The following is a 20,513-nucleotide window of genomic DNA, read 5'->3' as shown; positions in this document are numbered from 1 at the left end:
TGTATGTGTTTTGACAATTTAGTTAAATAATTGAATAATGAAAGACAAATTAAATGATAAAATCTCACATAAATATGAATGACACTAGTCTAAGTTATACATAAACCTGTGTGTTTAGCTGAAGGAATGTCATAATAGTAATAGAATCAGATTCTTAAGACAATGTTTCCTAAAACAGCAACATTCCCACTTTGAATTAACCAAAAGATCCCTGTTATTAACACAAATGCAACATTTCATTGAATTTTCTCTGTATTTTATCACAATTACAGATTACATTATTTATTAAATTTAGGGGGAGGCCGAGGGCAATTGTAACCATTTTTACAGTTCCCTTCATAACTTACAGACTAGAAATACAATAGTGATCTTTTGATACAAGAAACAAATATAGGTGCACTAATATTACAATTGGTAACACTAATAATTTCCATAAACAATGATATAATGATTTGCTATAAATAAATTACACTGTTAAACTCTAGTATGATTCACAGTTGTGGCACATGTGGATGTCATTGCCATTAGTTCAGGCCAAGTGCGCCCAGGACCGGAAAGACACACAAGACAGCCAGACCTCCTTTGATTTTGAATAGAACAAACACATTTATTTTAATACACCCCTTTTAAATGTAGTTTTACATTTAAATGTAGTGAAATATGTTCATTTTCTAACAGAAAAGTATGTTAACACAGACAAACAACGTGCTTACATTGGGCCATGTGGCTCAAGAACAATTATAACACAGTTTCATCTAAACTTAAGCCAGCAGAATAAAAAAACTGTACATCCAAAAAGTAACTTTCATAAATCAGAATCAGTGTTTTGTTGAAAACTTCTGCTGAGGTGAAATAATTGAGCTCCTTTTCTACAGACAGAGAGAGAATCCTACTGAGCATGTGCAGATTAAGTGTCATCGCTTGTTTCTGATTGGAGGAATTGAGTGTGTTAAAATTGCCCACTATTGTTTCCATCAAACCGAAGAACAACAAATATAAGGATGAATTTTCTGAAGAAACATTGCTATGTATTGATAGAAGAGGATATTTTAAAAAGATGCGTCTTTAAAAGGTTTTCAAAATTGTGGTTTCTCAGCTTACCATCAGATACTGTAGTTATGAAACAGGCTAAACAATTATTAAAATTAAAACATTTATAAAGAAAGAAAGTCTTATTAGCAGCTAGCAACACAACAGAACAAAAAAAGCGGCTGCATTTAATAAATGTAATATAAAATGTTACATGTGTATGTGAATCTGAAACTCGATCAATTATATTTATTTCTTGTCTATCTGAACTCTCCTCTGCTCTGTGATCCTGACAGATGAACCTTCTCCAACCCCAAAAGCAGGGTATAAGGGTTTAGTGAAAGTGGTCTGGACTCTGTGAAGGAGAGTCATTGTGTCAGAGATGCTGTAGAAGGACAGAGTTCCTGCTCTGTGATCCAGATACACTCCTATTCTAGAGGCAGCAGGGATTGGGACTTGGGCTTTAGCATGTATAAAACAAAAATTCTGTAGACAATAGCCCAATCTCCAGGATATTTTGTTGAAGCCAAGTCTACAGTCATTAAGGTTTCCTTTACGTCTAATTTGTTTGTAACAAACTGCTACAGCCCAATTGTTCCCACTGCACTCGACCTCCCAGTAACAGCGACCGGACAAACCCTCTCGACACAAGATAAAGGGAAACCAATCAAATCGCTCTGGGTGATCAGGATACTGTTGGTCTTTATATGTAAATGATATTTTCCTGCTGTCTACAGACAGTTTGAGTTTATTGTTTGCAGTGTTTAGATCCAGGTGAAGTTCACAGAAATCTGAAGAGGAATGAACAAAAAACAAATACGGAACAAAGTAAACTTTGGTTCCAAAATGGTCACTTTGTAACAGATCATTTCTACTGATCAATTAATGATTTGCCTTGAAGAAACGTCTCAGTTACGTATGTAACCCTCATTCCCTGAGGAGGGAATGGAGACGTAACGTCAGTGAATGACGAAATGGGGGTTTCGCTTAGAAGCCTATCACCTTCGAGTTCTATAAAGCGAGCCATTGGCAATGGAATGCCATGGGTCTGCGGAATTTGCATAACGTAACTCCACCCGACCGTATGGGTATAAAAGGAGGACGCTGGCAATCTCGCATCATGTTTTCCACTGAGGAGCCAAGACTGAACTCCAGGCAGCTCCAGCGGTACAACGGTTGTGGCAGAGGGACGTAACGTCTCCGTTCCCTCCTCAGGGAACGAGGGTTACATTCGTAACTGAGACGTTCCCTTTTGTTCAGTCACTACGAGTTACATCAGTGAATGACGAAATGGGGTCCCAATTCAATCACGCCACAGCTACTGTCTTCCAGTGCCCTGCGCAAGACTAAGCTCCCTGTCATGAGACTAGCATGGACAAAGGGCTAGCTAAATGCAGGAATACCAAGGTACACTAGGTGGCATATCCCAGGAGGAATATGTAACACAGCGCCTACCCGTAGGGAGGACTTAGAATACACATATGACTGGAGTGCGGGAAGGATATGGAAAACTCAGAGGTATCCAGCCCGCAGGGTGGAATGTTTCAACCTCGAGATGGCAAGAGGGGTCTTGCCGAGGGAAAACAGGTGCTCAGAGGAGGCTTACCGTGGAAATACACATGTGGGGGTTGCCCAACGGGGAAACCATGCACATGGAGCACCTAGCCAATCACAAGGGCTGACCAGCTGTGCATGCACTCTGGTGACGGCATCAACAGTGCCGGAGGAACTCAGGGTCTAAGGAGAACTCATCTGAGTGAAATGGCGTCCACTATTCAGTGAGACAACCTTTGCTTGGAGAGAGCCTTTCCCTTCAGCTTCCCACTATAACAGACAAAAAGCTGGTCTGAGGTCCTGAAAAACTACTGCGTTCAGTCTATGTAAGCACGGAGGGTGCGTACTGGACAGAGCAGTGCTAAGGCTGGGTCTGCCTCCTCCAAGGGCAGCGCTTGCAGGTTCACCACCTGATTCCCTGAAAGGAGTGGTGGGAACCATGGGCATGTATCCAGGGCGGGGTCTCAAGATAACGTGAGAGTTAGCCTGCCAAAGCAACCAGGAGCGCTGTCTTCATAGACATGAACTTAAGCTCGACTGATCGCAATGGCTCAATGGCTCAAAGGGAGCTCTCTGCAGGGCTGATAAGACCACTGCGGGGTCCCAAGAGGGTATGAGAGGAGAGCGAGGAGGATTTAGTCTCCTCGGCCCCTTAGGAACCTGACGACCAGGTCATGCTGTCCCACCGTTTTCGACTCAACAAGATTGTGGTGCGCAGAGATGGCAGACACATAAACCTTCAGGGTGGAAGGAGACAGCCTTCTTCAGTTCAATCGCTGCAAACCAGTCCAGGATGAACACATTCGAAAATGCATTTGGCTGTCAACATCTTGAATGGAAGCCTGTGAAGGGTTCGGTTCAAGACGCGCAGATCCAGGATTAGTCGTAACCCACCGGTTTTCTAGGGTACAATGAAGTAGAAGCTTCAGGGAGGGACGGTCTCGAGCACACCATTCGCCAGTAGGGTGGCGACTTCCACACGCATGACAGGGGCGTTGCCACCCACCATGGTATAGCAGACTCCCCAAAAGCATGGAGGAGACCGCGCAAACTGAATCACGTAGCCAAGCCTGATGGTTCTCGCGAGCAAGCGGGAAAGATTGGGAAGCTCTAGCCAGGCTCCCAAAAACTGAACCAGCAGGGTTATGCGAACCACAGACGTACCCACGATGGGGCAGCGAGGCGGAATGACCGGCTCAGATGTGAGAGGTGGAGCATCCCGGTGTGGGGGCACGGTCATATGCTGCATCCTGACAGAGGAGGCCAGGGAAGGACGAGTATTCCACGGGGGCCTACTCTGACAGGGGTCTGGCGACAGAGGGGGACGAGAGTGGCGAGGCAGAGCCTGCTACCATCTCCTGGGAAGAACTGCAGCCCATCTCTGAGCTGCCCGTATCAGGAGCGTCGTTTCACCTGGCGTTTGGCAGGCTGCAGGGCTGGTACGGGCGGGGGTGACGAAAATCTACATTCTTTGGAGGGGTGCTTTGGATCACCACGCCAGGTAGAAGCGTTCTATCAATTCCGGATCAGACTCAAGCAATGCTGGCACACCTGAAGGCGGCAGCACAGCCGAGTCTTCATCTCCGGAAGACTCCAGCCCACCTTGTGATGCGGCGATGGACATCGTCTCATCATCTGGAGCACCGAATGAGATGCGGGGACCTCAGGTCACCCTGGCCACCAGCCAAAGCATCACCTCTCGTGGAGGGGATAGATCGGGGTGTGGCAGAGGGGACTCTACCTCCGCGGAGGTCATTGAGTCTTGACCGCAGCACCGCAATGGTCATGTTCCCGCAGTGAGAACATGATTCATCCACAAACGCTGCCTGAGTGTGATCTAAGCCCAAACACGCCAGGCAGCGATTGTGCCCATCAGATGGCAAAACGAGTCAACCGCACCCAGAAGTGCACGGGCGAGATATCTTTTAAAAGACGTGCCACACGCAAGCTGTTTTGTGAGGAGAGGAAAGCTCAGCAGTGTGCTGAAGTGCCCAGGGAGAAGCATACACATTGTTGGCAGATCACTGCACAGAGCAGCAGCAGGCAATGTGATCTCGCTGGAACGCGCCGTTACACCAACACACTGGAGAGTCGCTCGTCTCGTAGTCTCGAAGAACTCAGAAACAGGCTTGCAGAGGAGTGAAGAGAAGCTCTTGGCTCCGAAGCAAAAACATGATGCAAGATTGCCAGGGTCCTCCTTTTATACCCATGCAGTCGGGCGGAGTTACGCTATGCAAATTCCGCAGACCCATGGCATTCCATTGCCATTGGCTGGTTTTGTAGAACTCGAAGGTGATAAGCTTCTAAGCGAAACCCCCATTTCGTAATTCACTGACGTAACTCGTAGTGACTGAACGAAAGGGAACCACAGTTCAACTTACACTGCAAAAAAATGTTTTGGGTCTTTGGTTCTGGAGGCTTTGCAACATGGACATTTGACACTGAAGAGACACAACAAAACAAGCGTATGGTTAAATTGTTGGTTTAAGAGTATGAATGACAAAATAACATATCAAAAGATTCAGACCTTCTCGAGGTATTTTGGCTGATTGTTGTTGACAGACGTCCTCCAAAACCTCCTTAATCACTGAGATTGAAATGTTTTTAAAAGACAGATGAGTGTGTTGAGTGAAGTTGGGAACGTCTTTAAATGTGGGTAAAACACACACAGACTGACAGCTCTGAAATTAGACAAACAGTTCAAACATAATTTGTAAAGCAGAACTGATCTTTTTCAAAGACCAAACAAGCACCACAATAATGTTTAGATTCTCAAGATTTTGGCATCAGTACAAATGACTTTTCCACTAAATAAAATAAATACTTAAAGCACAGAACAATGAATAGTGAGCGTCCTACAGTATATCAATTACACACGATCATTAATTACCTTCAGACACTGGACCTGATCATCAGTAATTAGAAGTTTGTCAATCTCTGCTTGTCTTTTTCTGAGTTCTGTCAGCTCTTGATCCAGATGTTTGTGAAGTTCCTCTGCTTGATCTATCTCAGTCTTCTCCTGAGCTCTGATCTGCTCTTTAATCTCAGAGCGTTTCTTCTCAAGAGAGCAGATGAGCTCAGTGAAGACCTTCTCCATGTCCTCCATGGTCTCTAGCGCTGAACTCTGTCGGAGACACAAAGATCTGATCATGCGGATCATTGTTGTGATAATGTAATTTCTTCTTTTTTTTTTTGGTCAAATTCTCTAAATGTACAAGAAGTCAAATTAAGCTGTATCTGTTCCAAACAAGGTAGACAGTAAATTAGTGCCTGTCAAGCTTTAAAACAAACCAAAGTTTCATGAATTGTATGTGACTACTTTTATAGCTTAACAGCTATTGGTCACATCTACCTTTATTAAATTCAAAATATAATTTTTTATGTGTCAAACAAACTTTAAAACTAAAGAACACATAAAACAACATACTTTAAGAAGCTTCACAGCTTCACTGAGTTCCTGCTGACCTCTCTCTCGCTCCTGGATCAGCTTCTGACACGACACCTTTATCTCCTTTAACTCTTTCTGAGGATGATAACATACCAAAAACATATATATATATATATATATATATATATATATATATATATTAAATTATAATAAAAAATAGACATAACACCTTTCCAGTCTGGTAAAGGTGTGTAAAAAGTTTAATTGAAATTACAGCCTATAAATATATGCAATATAATTATTATAATAAAATAGTTTACACATGTTTTTTTGTTTTTTTATTGCTGATGTTACCTTTTTAGCCAGAGACTGAGAGCGTCATGCCCGCCGAGCCAGAGTCTGTGATGGTCCTGCCCAGCTCAAAGCCCTCTTCGCCGCTGGTCCTGCCCAGCTCAAAGCCTCCTTCGCCGCTGGTCCCATCCAGCCCAGAGCCTCCTTCGCCGCTGGTCCCGTCCAGCCCAGAGCCTCCTTCGCCGCTGGTCCAGTCCAGAGCTGGTCCCGTAGGTCCCGCGATTGGACCATGGAGGCCGCGCCGCCATGGCCGCCCGAAGGGTCGTCTCCGCCATGGCCGCCCGAAGGGTCCATGGTCGCCTCCTCAGCCAGCTCCACCTAGGTCACCTAGGCCATCCTGGAGTCCGTTGTCCGTCTTTCTGTTCACCCTCCAGTCTCAGACTCCAGGAAGTTCCTGGTTTTCACTCTTTCAGTAGGCCGGTCATTGTTTGAGTAAAGAGTACTCTGTTTGTGCATAGCACACTATTTTGTGTTTTCGCCTGTTGGAATCTATTGTGAGAATTAAACCTTTGTTATTATTTGTATCGTCGTGTTTGCCTTCATCTATCTGGAGACGTTACAACTGGGATAGTGAAAAGTGAAAAGCTTTTGAGCTAAACTGATCACAGCTGACATTTGATTTCTGATGAATATGTAAAATGTCTATCATTTTTGATGATTTAATGTAAAATACTAAATCTATGCGTTTTGACAATTTAGTTAAATAATTGAATAATGACAGAAAAAGAAATATGAAAATCTGAGTCAAAGAAATGCATCTGAATGACAGATCTCTAATGATTCACAAGCCTGTATATTTAGCTGAAGGAGTGTCATAACAGTAATATAATCACAGATGCTTAAGACAATGTTTTCTAAAACAGCAACATTTACACTTTGAAATTAATCAAAAGATCACTGTTATTAACACCAAAGAACAATTGTTTAATTTTCAAATTACAGAAATAATTTACATTATTACTTATATAATCCAAGAACAACAAATATAAAGATGTTTTTTTTTTTTAAGAAACATTGCTATGCGTTGATGGAAGAGGATATTTGGAAAAACTCAATGTCTTTAAAAGGTTTTCAAAAAATCCCATTTCTCAGCTTTTTGCCAACACCATCAGATAGTTATGAAACAGTAAAAATCAATCAAAATCAGGTCTCATCCTGAAGTCAACTCAGTTATTCATATTGTAAAAAAAGAAAAATGTTAATAAAGAAAGGTGGTCTTATTAGCAGCAACACAACAGAACAAAATAGCGGCTGCATTTAATAAATGTAATACAACATGTTACATGTGACAAGTAAAATATTGATCAATGTCGACTGTAAACAGTTTGTTCCACAGCCGACTGCATCGTGGATTCAGACATGGATTATTATTGAGTTTTGCAGTAAAGAAACCTTGCTGAAGATGAACACTTTCAGAAGCCAAACTTACAAAATCACTATAATCTGATAATGAACTGTATATTTACTAAATGCAACTTGAGAGTGTTTTAAATGGATGTTGATTCATTGATGGTGTTTAAGTTTGTTTATCCAAACTTCAAATTAAATTTGAATTTAAATACATACACATTTCAGGAGTTTAGCAACTGAATCTGAAAATTGATCAATTATAATTATTTCTTGTCTGTCTGAACTCTCCTCTGCTCTATGATCCTGACAGAAGAACCTGTACCAACCCCAAGCGCAGGGTATAAGGGTTCAGTGAAAGTGGTCTGGACTCTGTGAAGGAGAGTCATTGTGTCAGAGACGCTGTAGAAGGACAGAGTTCCTGCTCTGTGATCCAGATACACTCCTATTCTAGAGGAGCAGACAGCGGGGATTGGGACTTTGGCTTTATCATGAAAGAAATAGACATTCTGTTGATAACGGGACAATCTCCAGGATATTTTGTTGAAGCCAAGTCTACAGTCATCACTTTTTCCTTTATGTCCAATTCCATTGTAACAAACTGCTATAACACAATCGTTCCCACTGCACTCGACCTCCCAGTAACAGCGACCGCACAAACCCTCTCGACACAAGATGTAGGGAAACACATTAAATCGCTCTGGGTGATCAGGATATTGCTGATCTTTATCACAATATGATATCTTCCTACTGTCGTCAGACAGTTTGAGGTTTCTATGTGCAGTGTTTGGATCCAGGTGAAGTTCACAGAAATCTGAGGAGGAATGAACAAAAAAACAAATATTTAACTTTAAAATAAACTTTGGTCTAAAATGGTCTCATTGTAACAGATCATTTCCACTGATCAATTAATGAGTGTTTGCCTTGAAGAAACTACAGTTCAACTTACACTGCAAAAAATCATTTGGGTTTGTTGGTTCTGGAGGCTTTGTAACATGGACATTTGACACTGAAGAGACACAAAACAAGCATACAGTTAAATTGTTGGTTTAAGAGTATGAATGACAAAATAACATATCAAAAGATTCAGACCTTCTTGTGATATTTTAGAAGTCTGCTGTTGACAGACGTCCTCCAAAACCTCTCTGAATGCTGAGATTGAAACGTCTTTAAAAGACAGATGAGTGTGTTGAGTGAAGCTGGGAACGTCTTCAAATGTGGGTAAAACACACACAGACTGACAGCTCTGAAATGAGACAAACAGTTCAAACATAATTTGTAAAGCAGAACAGATCTTTTTCAAAGACCAAACAAGCTCCACAATAATGTTTAGATTCTCAAAATTTTGGCAAATTTTGGCATCAGCACAAGTGACTGTTTCCACTAAATAAAATAAATATTTAAAGCACAGAACAATGAATGGTGAGCGTCCTACAGTATATCAATTACACACATGATCATTAATTACCTTTAGACACTGGATCTGATCATCAGTAATCAGAAGTTTATCAATCTCTGCTTGTCTTTTTCTGAGTTCTGTCAGCTCTTGATCCAGATGTTTGTGAAGTTCCTCTGCTCGATCTATCTCAGTCTTCTCCTGAGCTCTGATCTGCTCTTTAATCTCAGAGCGTTTCTTCTCAAGAGAGCAGATGAGCTCAGTGAAGACCTTCTCAATGTCCTCCATGGTCTCTAGCGCTGAACTCTATCAGAGACACAAATATCTGATCATGCATATCTGTAACCGTTGTGTTCCTGTTTAGTCTTGTTAGTCACATGTCTTTTGTTTTCCCGCCACTTATCCATTGCCATGTCTACTATCATTAGTTCATCATTATCACCTGTGTCTTGTCATTCACCTTCATCTGTGTCACCTGGTTTATGTTCATCAATATCTGTATTTAGTTCCCTCTGTTCAGTCAGTCTTTGTCTGTTCTCGTCTATGTGACGTCATAACTTGTGTGTGTATCCTGCCATTTTGTATCACTTGAGTTCTAATTGTAAGTAAACACTTTGTATTGGAGCCTTCTGCCTTCCTCATCTTCTTCTGCCTGCACACACCCTGACAAGATCATTGTTGTGAATCAATGCAGTAAATGAGTGTCTGTCACGCTCATAAAATGGACAGAAGCGTGTCATGGAAATAGTTTTATTCATTATATTATTCAGATCAATTATCTTTTCCTATAAGAAATAACGTACTTTCCTAACAAGGTAGAGAAAGGTTAAATTGGCTATAAGCCTGGGCTATGGCCCTTTGTTATCTATGTTATGAGTAGCAGATATATAAAAGAGATAGTCTGACTGTATGACTGTGTGCCTTTCTTGCAAGAAATAAACCATTGTAATCATTGATTGAACATTTGTCTCTAATTCAGAATTGTTTATTTTTTCTCAATAAGACGGTGTGAGTTGTGTCACTATTATAGCAGTTTTTTAACAAATTTTTTGGAACTCAAAATCCATCGGTCATCATGTACTTTTATTGAATTTTTAAAATAACTTTTTTTGCGTGTCAATCAAACTTTAAAACTAAAGAACACATAAAGAAACATACTTTAAGAAGCTTCACAGCTTCACTGAGTTCCTGCTGGCCTCTCTCTCGCTCCAGGATCAGCTTCTGACACGACACCTTTATCTCCTTTAACTCTTTCTGAGGATGTTCACATACAAAGGAGGAAGTAGGTTAGGTACTACAGTATGTCAGTCATTTAAATTAGTCATTTAAAATAAATAAACAATTTTGACTATTATCAACTCAAGAAAAAATGACAACTACCTAAACTGATAAGAGTTGATTACCTTTTTACTAGTCCATTCAGAATCCACAGACACCACACTGTGTCCTTTATGATTATCAGTACACAAACAACAAATGCATTGACGATCATCCTGACAGTAAATCTCCAGAAGTTTCCCATGACTGAGACAGATGTTCTCCTGAATGTGTCTGGAAGCTTCGACTAGTTTGTGCTTCATAAACGCAGGAGATTGATAGTGAAGCTGCAGGTGAGTTTGACAGAAGGAGGCCAAGCACTGCAGACAGGACTTTACAGCTCTGTTCTTCTCTGTAGTGCAAACATCACACTCCACAGCAGCCGTTTGTAGGGACGTCTTCTGCAGCGTCTCCATCATCTCAGCTATCAGAGTGTTCTTCTTCAGTAGAGGTCTCTGACTGAAGCTCTCTCTGCATTGGGGACAGCGGTACGGCGGCCCCTGCTCCTTCTGGCCCCAGCAGTCAGTAATACAGCTCATACAGTAACTGTGTCCACAGGGAATCGTCACCGGCTCCTTCAGAGGATCCAAACAGACTGGACAGCTGAACTGATCCACACACGGACTCGCTGCAGATTCAGACATTTCTTTGCAGATAGTCTGTCCTCAAATAGAAACGGCTCTGCCAGAAGTAAATCATTAAAGAAAGTACATAAATCCATGTGTAAATCATTAAAGGACAATTCCGGTATTTAACACTTTGAGTCTATTTTGTAGTTTGTTTTGGATGAACAACAGTGGTGGACAAAGAAATTGACAATGGTTCCTGTCTCGACTTTTTGATTATTTTAGAATTGCCCATGACCGCTTTAGAATGGGAGTCTATGGCCATGCACAAACATGCCCTTAAAACAACCCTTAACGTTCGTTTTCAAAACTGTGCAACTCACCGAGTGGTTAGTGGTGTTCGTTGATGTTCCAAAACAAGTAGCGTAGCGAAATACAGTTTCTGTCGTGTTTTATTTGGCATTTTGTAAAATCCCATTGATTTCCGTTGGAGGACTCATTGCTCGTTGATATTACCAGAGCCCATCTACGGAGAGCCTTGGCACTCCCTATTCGCCCCATTGTATAGATCTTGGTTGCAGTTCCATTAGAATTCCACTGGAGGTGATCGCGGGCGAGTGCAGACTGAATGGGAGTCTATGGGGCTATACGGCTAAATGTGTATCTTTCACCCGATTGCCGTTGAGAAATCTCAGATTTTATTGTAGGTTTTGCAAGTTCAACATGGGTTATAGGTCGAAAGTTGAATGAACGAGTACTTATGTCCTTTCGATTTCTTACAGGTTGAGTTGTTGTTGCCCATAACACGCTAGCATTCTGCTAATGAACGCTGATTGGTCAGTGAAGGACTGATTACGACCAGAGATACCGCTTGATGGCATCGTGGCATCCGAAGCGGGACCAGAAACAAACAAAACAAAAACTCTTCTAGCACGTGTATTTACCTGTGTCAGCTGTGTTGTCGATGCCTCGAGTGAAAAGAAAGTGCAGAGCGCGAAAGCACCAGAGTGACTGAAGGATTGCCGTAAAGCTGTATGTCTGGTCGTACGATGTGTATGACGTCATTGACATTTTAAAAGACTTTTTAAAGCAAATAAGTGACTCTAAAAAATCGAACACCCAGCAATGTGTAATTTCTTTGCATCTCCTTTCGAATACAACATTCAAATTACTAGACAAAAAATTATATCCTGAGAAAAGTGGATTTTGAGGGGTATTTTGCCATAGACCTCCATTCATTCTGCACTCGCCTGCGAGCGCCCCCGCATGGACAGAGACGTGTTACTGCAGCCAGTCCAGAAACCGGAAGTAAGCAGAGAGTGCCAATTCTCTTCCTATTAGACATTCTCTGATATTACTGCGCTACCGGAAACGGAAAGGGGGCTGTTTACATTTGGTTGTAGTCTTTTATGGTCTTTTCGCTCTGTTCTCTGTCTCTCAGAAGGCTAGCGTGAGCAGAGCAACGGAAGTTGCGGAAGAGCGGAAGTTTATACACGGTTGTGAGTTATCTGAAATAATAGTTCCACTATAGAAAAATAAACGGATTGAAATCATACATTGCGCCGATATATTTGTTTTTAATCATCAACGAACACCACTAACCACTCGGTGAGTTGCACAGTTTTGAAAACGAATGTTAAGGGTTGTTCTCTTACGAGAGGTTCTCTCGTATTGCGTAAGCTTGCTTACGCTGCGGGAAAGTCTTCTTTTCTCGAGATACTGAAGCCAAAATTATCCTTAATTCATATTTTGTCAACGCAGTGCAGCTGCGGGCAGCTGAGCTAGAGCGGCATACTGCACGCTCATTGGCTGCCGCACGGCAACTGCTTAAGCCTACCAGTGAGCCTGGCGTGACGTCACGCCCAATGAGGCGTATGTTTCTGTATGTTTTGCTTCCGCAGCACTTTCTAAAAGAGCGGAGGCGTTGTTGCAAATGCCTCGCACCACGTGCGGCTCATGCCGCTCTACGCTCAGCGACAGAGACCGCCATCTTATCTGCGCTCTCTGCCTGGGCCGGGATCACGCAGCCGTCGCGCTTTCCTCGGGCGGCTGCACCTTCTGTGAAGAGCTACCGATGTCGACCCTGCGGGCTCGACTCGCCCTCTTCACAGAGCCTGCTCCAACCGTCGTCGGGCCGCGTAAGAAGAAACGCCGCTCTCAACGACCACCGGAGCCCGAGACTCGAGCCAGGGCCTCGCCGGAGCCTCTCCCGCGAGCCTCGCTCTCTCCTTCTCCGCCCCTGCTTCCCGACGCGCAGCCGACGGCTCTCGCCCTCGATGCCGTCGCCTCAGGGGATGAAGCGGATGACAACGCGCTACTGGACACGTGCTCGTTAATGGCGTCGGACAGCGAGGGATGGTCCGGTTCTGTCCGCTCCGCCTCCTCCACCAGAGCGTCCAGCAGGACTCACGCCAGTGTGGACGCCGAGCTTCTCCGCCTCCTCACTTTGGCAGTCGAGCGCCTGGGCCTCGAATGGTCTCCGCCAGCGGTGTCCCCGCCCAACAGGCTCGACGGATGCTTCCTGCCCGCCAGTCGACAAGCTCCAGCGTCCAGACCAGCGCCTTTTTTACCGGAGCTTCACGAGGAGCTTGCTAAATCGTGGAATGCTCCAGTTTCGGCCAGACTCCGCTCTCCGGCCTCAGCAGCTCTTTCCCGCGTGGATGGAGCCACGGAGAAGGGGTATGACCGGATCCCACCGGTCGAACAGGCGGTTGCAGCGCATCTTTGCACCCCATCTGCTAGATGGCGTTCAAAGACTGCCCTCCTGTCTAAGGCCTGCAGGACTACTTCGGCGTTTGTCAGACGCGCTTTCTCCGCCGCTGGGCAAGCCGCCTCAGCCCTGCACACAATGGCGGTCCTTCAAGTTCTCCAAGCCGACCTCCTCCGCCAGCTCGACGAGGGAGAACTGGATAAGTCTGCCTTGACCGACCTGCGCAGTGCGACGGATCTCTCCCTTCGCACGACGAAGACAGCGGCCCAAGCTATCGGACGTTCCATGGCTTCGCTGACCGTCATAGAGCGCCACCTCTGGCTAACGCTAGCCGACATGGGGGATCAAGAGCGGTCCGTGTTTCTCAACGCCCCGCTCTCACCCACCGGTCTCTTCGGCCCTGCGGTGAGTGGCCTCGTGGACCGCTTCTCTGAAGTACAGAAGGCGTCACAGGCCATGAACCTCTTTCTGCCTCGCCGCTCGAGCTCCGCTGCAGGCCGCTCTAACACTCAGCCTCCTGCATGCAGCTCCACGCAGCGCCCGTCTCGACCTCCAGTTTCGCAGCAGCGCCAGCGCGGCCGACCTAGGTCCCGCTCCACCAGCCAGCACAGGCCGCTACCCCCGCGGGGTCCCCGGCCTAGAGTTTCGCTGAAACCCGAGCCTGCGAAGTCCTCCTAGCACTCGTCGAGAGGAAAAGACGGTTGAGTCCCGCCGCGGCCGGACCGTCGTCAAAGCTAACTTGTATCCCTCTGCCAGTCCCCTTGATAAAGGCTACTGCAGTAGTGTCCACCGCAGCCAACGAGCCAGTTTCTCAACTCTCTCGCCTGCACACAAACGCTGTTTTTACGGCGACCCAGATAAGTCAAATAAAGAGTGTAAAATCTGGTCATTCGGCTCACGCCGTCAGTGTTATGAGTGTAGTAAACATGCCCACGCCCCAGTGTTCATTGCTACACACAAGCACAATCTCCCCTGTGTACCCCACAGAGTGCACTCACATAAAGCGCGCTACGGCCGCTCGAGTGTTAGTTGTAGGTCACGTGCCCACGCCCCAGTGCTCACACCTACACAGTGCTCGCTCTGTCTCACACATTCGGGGTCCAGAGCAACCCGTCACCGACTGTGTGTTAATAAAGAGCCCTGTGCCCGCTACACAGCACGCACACTCTCATGTGAACACTCACGAGCCCGCCCCGCTTCCGCGCCGCGAGCCGTCACACACAACGCTCTCTCACAGCGTCACTCAGCCGGCTGCCGCTATCAGCGAGCCCCCGTCTCCCCTCACTGCCACTGCGCGACTCGCGCACATACCGCCACAGGCTCCTTGTCCCGCGCTGTACGGCGGGCGGGACCCGGAGGCGATTCGACCCCTAGCTATGAGTGCGAATGCATGGAAAGCTATTCCGGGAGTGTCGAAGTGGATACTAAACACAGTGATAAAGGGCTATTCGCTTCAATTCGCTCGCCGCCCCCCGCGCTTTCGTGCCCGGGTCGAGACTCAAGTGAAGGCGGATGCAGCTCATCTGCTTCACGCAGAAATAGCGAATTTGCTGCACAAAGGGGCGATAGAGCGAGTTCACCCGCCGGTTACCGAGGCAGGCTTATACAGCCGTTATTTCCTCGTACCCAAGAAAGGCGGAGCGCTCAGACCTATATTAGATCTGAGACATTTGAACAAAGCGCTCATGAAACGACCGTTCAAAATGCTCACGACCAGTCAAATCCTCGCGCAGATTCGCCCGGGGGACTGGTTCATCTCTCTCGATCTGAAAGACGCGTATTTTCAGATTCAGATTATTCCCCGTCACAGGCCATTCTTGAGATTCGCCTTCGACGGTCAGGTATATCAGTACACCGTCCTGCCGTTCGGCCTGTCCCTGGCACCCCGTACATTTACGAAGTGCATGGATGCGGCTCTCGCACCCCTGAGATCGAAGGGAATGCGAATTCTGAACTATCTGGACGATTGGCTCATTATAGCGCACTCAACAGAGGAACTAGTTTCTCACAAGACAGCGCTTCTCAGTCATTTGGAAAGCCTGGGTCTTTCCGTAAACTGGGACAAGAGCTCTCTAACTCCCAGCCAGTCTATCACTTTTCTGGGTATAGATCTGGATTCGGCGGCGATGACGGCCAGATTGTCAACACAGCGCGCGCGCTGTGTTCGACACCTCGCCGCTTCCATTCAAGTGGGGAAAGTTTTTCCCCTGAAAACTTTTCAGAGGCTTTTGGGCCATATGGCGTCAGCCGCAGCGGTCCTGCAGCTGGGCTTACTTCGAATGCGCCCGCTTCAATGCTGGCTAAAGTCGGAAGTGCCCCGCAATGCATGGTTTTCGGGCCGTGCACCAGTCAGAGTGACTCAGCGCTGTGTCTCAGCCCTGCAGCCCTGGCTGGCGGCCGAATGGTATCAGCGGGGAGTGACGATGGGGGTCATCGCACACCGCAAAGTGGTCTCGACAGATGCGTCCAACATGGGTTGGGGAGCGACTCACGAGGGCAGTCCGATTTGCGGCCCATGGTCGAACACGGAGAAAAGCCTTCACATAAACTGTCTAGAGATGCTGGCGGTCGAGAAAGCGCTGAAGCACTTTCTACCGCTTCTACGGGGACACCATGTGCTAGTTCGCTCGGACAACATGTCAGTGGTGTCTTACGTGAACCGCCAGGGCGGAATCAGATCCAGAACCCTGCGCGCTCTCACAGAGCGCCTCCTATCCTGGGCTCAGGGCCCGCTGCGCTCCCTAAGGGCAGCTCATGTACCCGGTCGTCTGAACGACGGCCCGGACAGACTGTCCAGGGACAACGTTCCCCCAGGGGAATGGTCTCTACACCGCCAGACGGTACAAACGCTTTGGCGTCGTTTCGGCGAAGCGGAGATCGACCTCTTCGCCGCGAGCGAGAACGCTCAGTGCCAGAGGTTTTTCTCAAAACACGAGGACGTGCTGGCCCAGACCTGGCCCAGCGTTCCGCTGTATGCGTTCCCACCGATCTCGATGCTGCCTCAAGTGCTAGCGAGGATCAGGGAGGCGAACTGCGCGGTGCTCCTCATAGCTCCGCGCTGGGAAAACCAGCCGTGGTTCCCCGAGCTAATGAGACTGGCAGACACAGCCCCATGGCCGATTCCGGTGAGGAGAGACCTTCTCTCTCAAGCCCGAGGATCGATTCTGCATCCCCATCCAGAGCACTGGTCTCTGCATGCGTGGGAAATCAACGGATATTCGTTGATCTGCCAGAAGGGGTAATTAACACGATCACGCAGTCCAGAGCCCCCTCGACGAGGCGGCTCTATGCGTCTAAATGGTCGGTGTTTAGCAGATGGTGTGTGGAAAAGGGTTCTAATGCTCAGTCCTGTGGAGTCCCACAGGTGTTAAACTTCCTTCAAGAGATGTTGGACGCGGGCAGGTCCCCCTCCACGCTCAAGGTGTACGTCGCGGCCATAGCAGCGTTCGCCGAATCGGCGCGCGGCCGCTCGCTGGGCAGGAACGAACTTATTACCCGCTTTCTGCGCGGGGCCAGGAGGATGAACCCTCCTCGGCCCCCGTCAGTCCCTATTTGGGACCTGTCTCTGGTCCTAGAGTCCCTAAAAGTGCATCCCTTCGAGCCTTTGGACTCTGTGGAGTTGAAATACTTGACGCTTAAAACCGTTTTTCTGCTAGCTCTGGCTTCAGTCAAACGAGTGGGTGATTTGCATGCGCTGTCCGTCAGCGCGTCGTGCCTCGAGTTTGGACCTAACGACTCGTTAGCCATTCTCAAACCGAAGCACGGTTATGTCCCCAAAGTGTTAGGTACTCCCTTTAGGGCTCAAGTCATTACCCTATCGGCCCTGCCGTCATCCGGCAGCGAGGAGGGTGTTAACCGCCTTTGCCCGGTCAGGGCGTTAAGGTGTTATGTCATGCGTTCTGCAGCCTTCAGGCGCTCAGAGCAGCTTTTCGTCTCGTTTGGAGGGCGCGCTAAGGGTCGCGCCGCCTCGAAACAGACCCTATCCAGATGGATAGTGGATGCTATTGCAGCAGCATATGCATCAAAAGACCTGCAATGTCCGTTGGGCATACGGGCTCATTCCACCAGAGGCATGGCCTCATCGTGGGCATGGTCCAGCGGGATTTCCATTCATGACATTTGTATGGCGGCGGGCTGGGCATCCCCCTCTACATTTGTTAGGTTTTATAACCTGGAAGTTCCCGCCCTGCAGGCTAAACTTCTGTCAGTCTAGTCGTGTGCATGTCCTGCTCATGTGCGCAGGCTGTATTATCGATTAGCTTGTCTGTTGAGCTGCACGCTCAGGGTATCAGTATGCATAGACCGGCCGTGCCGTTCTTGTGTTCCCTAGGTGTGCTTATGAACATGTGTTGGCCCGCACCGCTGGCCACCTGTCATTTCACCTCTATGCTTTTCATAAAGAGTCATATGTGATCGTTAGGCGCGCACGGCGTGGACAAGGGGTTCCCGCAGCGTAAGCAAGCTTACGCAATACGAGAGAACCTCTCGTAAGAGAACGATACTTGGTTACTCACGTAACCTCGGTTCTCTCTAGAGAGGGAACGAGTATTGCGTTCCCTGCCGTGCTTAAAGCCTATAGCTTGTGTCGCTTCATTCGACAGAAAACAGAGAATATAGCCTACGAGCCTTCCTTATATACGCTCTGACGCCGCCCATTCTGGCGGGCTGTGACGCGCGAGGGCGCGACGTCACGCCAGGCTCACTGGTAGGCTTAAGCAGTTGCCGCGCGGCAGCCAATGAGCGTGCAGTATGCCGCTCTAGCTCAGCTGCCCGCAGCTGCACTGCGTTGACAAAATATGAATTAAGGATAATTTTGGCTTCAGTATCTCGAGAAAAGAAGACTTTCGCCGCAGCGTAAGCAAGCTTACGCAATACTCGTTCCCTCTCTAGAGAGAACCGAGGTTACGTGAGTAACCAAGTATCGTTTTAAGGGCATGTTTGTGCATGGCAATAGACTCCCATTCTAAAGCGGTTATGGGCAATTCTAAAATAGTCAAAAAGTCGAGACAGGAACCATTGTCAAAATTTCTTTGTCCACCACTCTTGTTCATCCAAAACAAACTACAAAATAGACTCAAAGTGTTAAATACCGGAATTGTCCTTTAACAAAAGAGCATGTAACTCTACAAAATGTTAACAGTTTTGACTAATAATATAAAAGAATAATCCTAACATATTCATCCATAACCAGAAGAATAAACATAAAACATCTAGATTAACATGGAATTATTATCAGACTCATACAGTAATAATTGAATGCCCTTTTTTCAATGCAAGCAAGAAGACATAAAACAATTAGTTAAGGATTTTTGATGTTCTTACCTGATTTATCAGAATAGCAAGTAAAATATTCCCTCCTTTACAGCTTTAACCAAACTGGAACAGTGTGAATCCTGAAGTAGAGGCTCGTGTAGCAGGGAAATAGGTTTCGTTTCTCTCGAACTCACAAACTTCCTGGTTTTCAGAGTTCAGATGTGTGTACATGAGAGAGAGAGAGAGAGAGAGAGAGAGAGAGAGAGAGAGAGAGAGAGAGAGGATAAACATATTGTTTACTGTATGTGAAGCCATGACTCTGCTTAAAATCATACCGCATCTCTTTACACCAATCATCAGTAGTTTAATGGTTTGTAATAATGCAGAAAATGTGTTTCTTTGTTTGAACTGCTTCTAACACACTTCCAGCAATCTGTGCGTAAAATTATGTTTTATTAACAAACCTAAATTAACTCAAGAAGAGCACACTCAGTTAGTCAACCATTACCAAAATAATAGGTATATATGGGCCATTCTACAGAATTGGTGCAAACTGCTGTCCCACAACCAAAAAACACATTTAAAATGCATTTAAGTATTCAAATTTTAGATGTTTACTAAGATCTTTCTATTCTCTATTTGATCCCACAATAATATTTAAAATATAATTAAGCCTAATATATATAAAAACAATTTATTGGGTACTTTCAATTGGGAGGTAGCTGTCCCGAACCCTAACCCCTAAATTTCAACTTGTGAAAATGATAATTTTTCCATTGTTGTTTTTAAAAGTATATTTTTTATTTCTATTAAAAAGTGAAGTTAATTATTTTTTTTTTAAATCATGAAACTTTATGTAAAAAACTGAGGCGTTCCCAGGCCAGCCGGGAGACATAGTCCCTCCAGCGTGTCCTAGGTCTTCCCTGGGGTCTCCTCCTGGTGGGACATGCCAGGAACACCTTCCCGGGAAGGCGTACAGGAGGCATCCGGAAAAGATGCCCGAGCCACCTCAGCTGGCCCCTCTCGATGTGGAGGAGCAGCGGCTCTACTTTGAGCTCCTCCCGAGTGACCGAGCTTCTCACACTATCTCTAAGGAATCGCCAAGCCACCCTGCGGAGAAAACTCATTTCGGCCGCCTGTATCCGGGATCTTGTCCTTTCGATCATGACCCACAGCTCATGACCATAGGTGAGAGTAGGAACGTAGATTGACCAGGAAATCGAGAACTTCGCCTTGCAGCTCAGCTCTTTAATCACCACAACAGACCGGTAAATCGACTGCATTACTGCAGAAGCTGCAACGATCCGTCTGTCAATCTCCCGTTCCATCCTTCCCTCACTCGTGAACAAGACCCCAAGATACTTAAACTCCTCCACTTGAGGCAGGAACTCTCCACCAACTTGAAGCGGGCAAACCACCCTTTTCCGACTGAGAACCATGGCCTCGGATTTGGAGGTGCTGATTCTCATCCCAGCCGCTTCACACTCGGCTGCAAACCGTCCCAGTGCATGCTGAAGGTCCTGGTCTGATGGGGCCAGTACGACAACATCATCCGCAAAGAGCAGAGATGAAATCGCGTGGTCCCCAAACCTGACACCCTCC

The 20,513-nt window shown here is 46.3% G+C and overlaps 1 protein-coding gene across 2 annotated transcripts; it reads right to left on the bottom strand.

Annotated features, from left to right (window-relative positions):
• Window positions 1-597: 597 nt before the first annotated feature.
• LOC311090597 (E3 ubiquitin/ISG15 ligase TRIM25-like) lies at window positions 598-19,106 on the bottom strand. Of its 2 annotated transcripts, none has more exons than XM_084125980.1 (7): window positions 18,981-19,106; window positions 10,469-11,063; window positions 6,011-6,106; window positions 5,474-5,707; window positions 5,111-5,264; window positions 4,965-5,024; window positions 598-1,820 (listed from the first exon to the last, which is right to left on the bottom strand). In XM_084125980.1, the coding sequence occupies exons 2-7, from the start codon at window positions 11,024-11,026 to the stop codon at window positions 1,279-1,281; spliced, it is 1,644 nt and encodes a 547-aa protein (XP_083982106.1). In that variant the 5' UTR covers window positions 11,027-11,063; window positions 18,981-19,106; the 3' UTR covers window positions 598-1,278. The 2 variants fall into 2 exon arrangements, with proteins under 2 accessions (XP_083982106.1, XP_083982105.1); XM_084125979.1 differs by lacking the exons at window positions 598-1,820; window positions 4,965-5,024; window positions 5,111-5,264; window positions 5,474-5,707; window positions 6,011-6,106 and adding exons at window positions 7,228-8,483; window positions 8,619-8,678; window positions 8,762-8,915; window positions 9,138-9,371; window positions 10,224-10,319.
• Window positions 19,107-20,513: the final 1,407 nt, after the last annotated feature.

This window comes from Abramis brama (genome assembly GCF_963993115.1).
Source record: "Abramis brama genome assembly, chromosome: 10".
Classification (NCBI taxonomy): domain Eukaryota; kingdom Metazoa; phylum Chordata; class Actinopteri; order Cypriniformes; family Leuciscidae; genus Abramis; species Abramis brama.
Note: the sequence above shows the minus strand (reverse complement) of the source record. Positions and strands in the feature narration are given on the sequence as shown.

Bases quoted from the DNA above. Each gene is read 5' to 3' on its own strand.
- LOC311090597 (XM_084125979.1), bottom strand. From the start codon at position 11,026: ATGTCTGAATCTGCAGCGAGTCCGTGTGTGGATCAGTTCAGCTGTCCA. The intron at 9,372-10,223 runs GTATGTTTCTTT...TGTCTCTGATAG, and splicing joins AAGCTGTGAAGCTTCTTAAA to AGTTCAGCGCTAGAGACCAT. The intron at 8,916-9,137 runs GTAATTAATGAT...GTCTCATTTCAG, and splicing joins ATCAGATCCAGTGTCTAAAG to AGCTGTCAGTCTGTGTGTGT.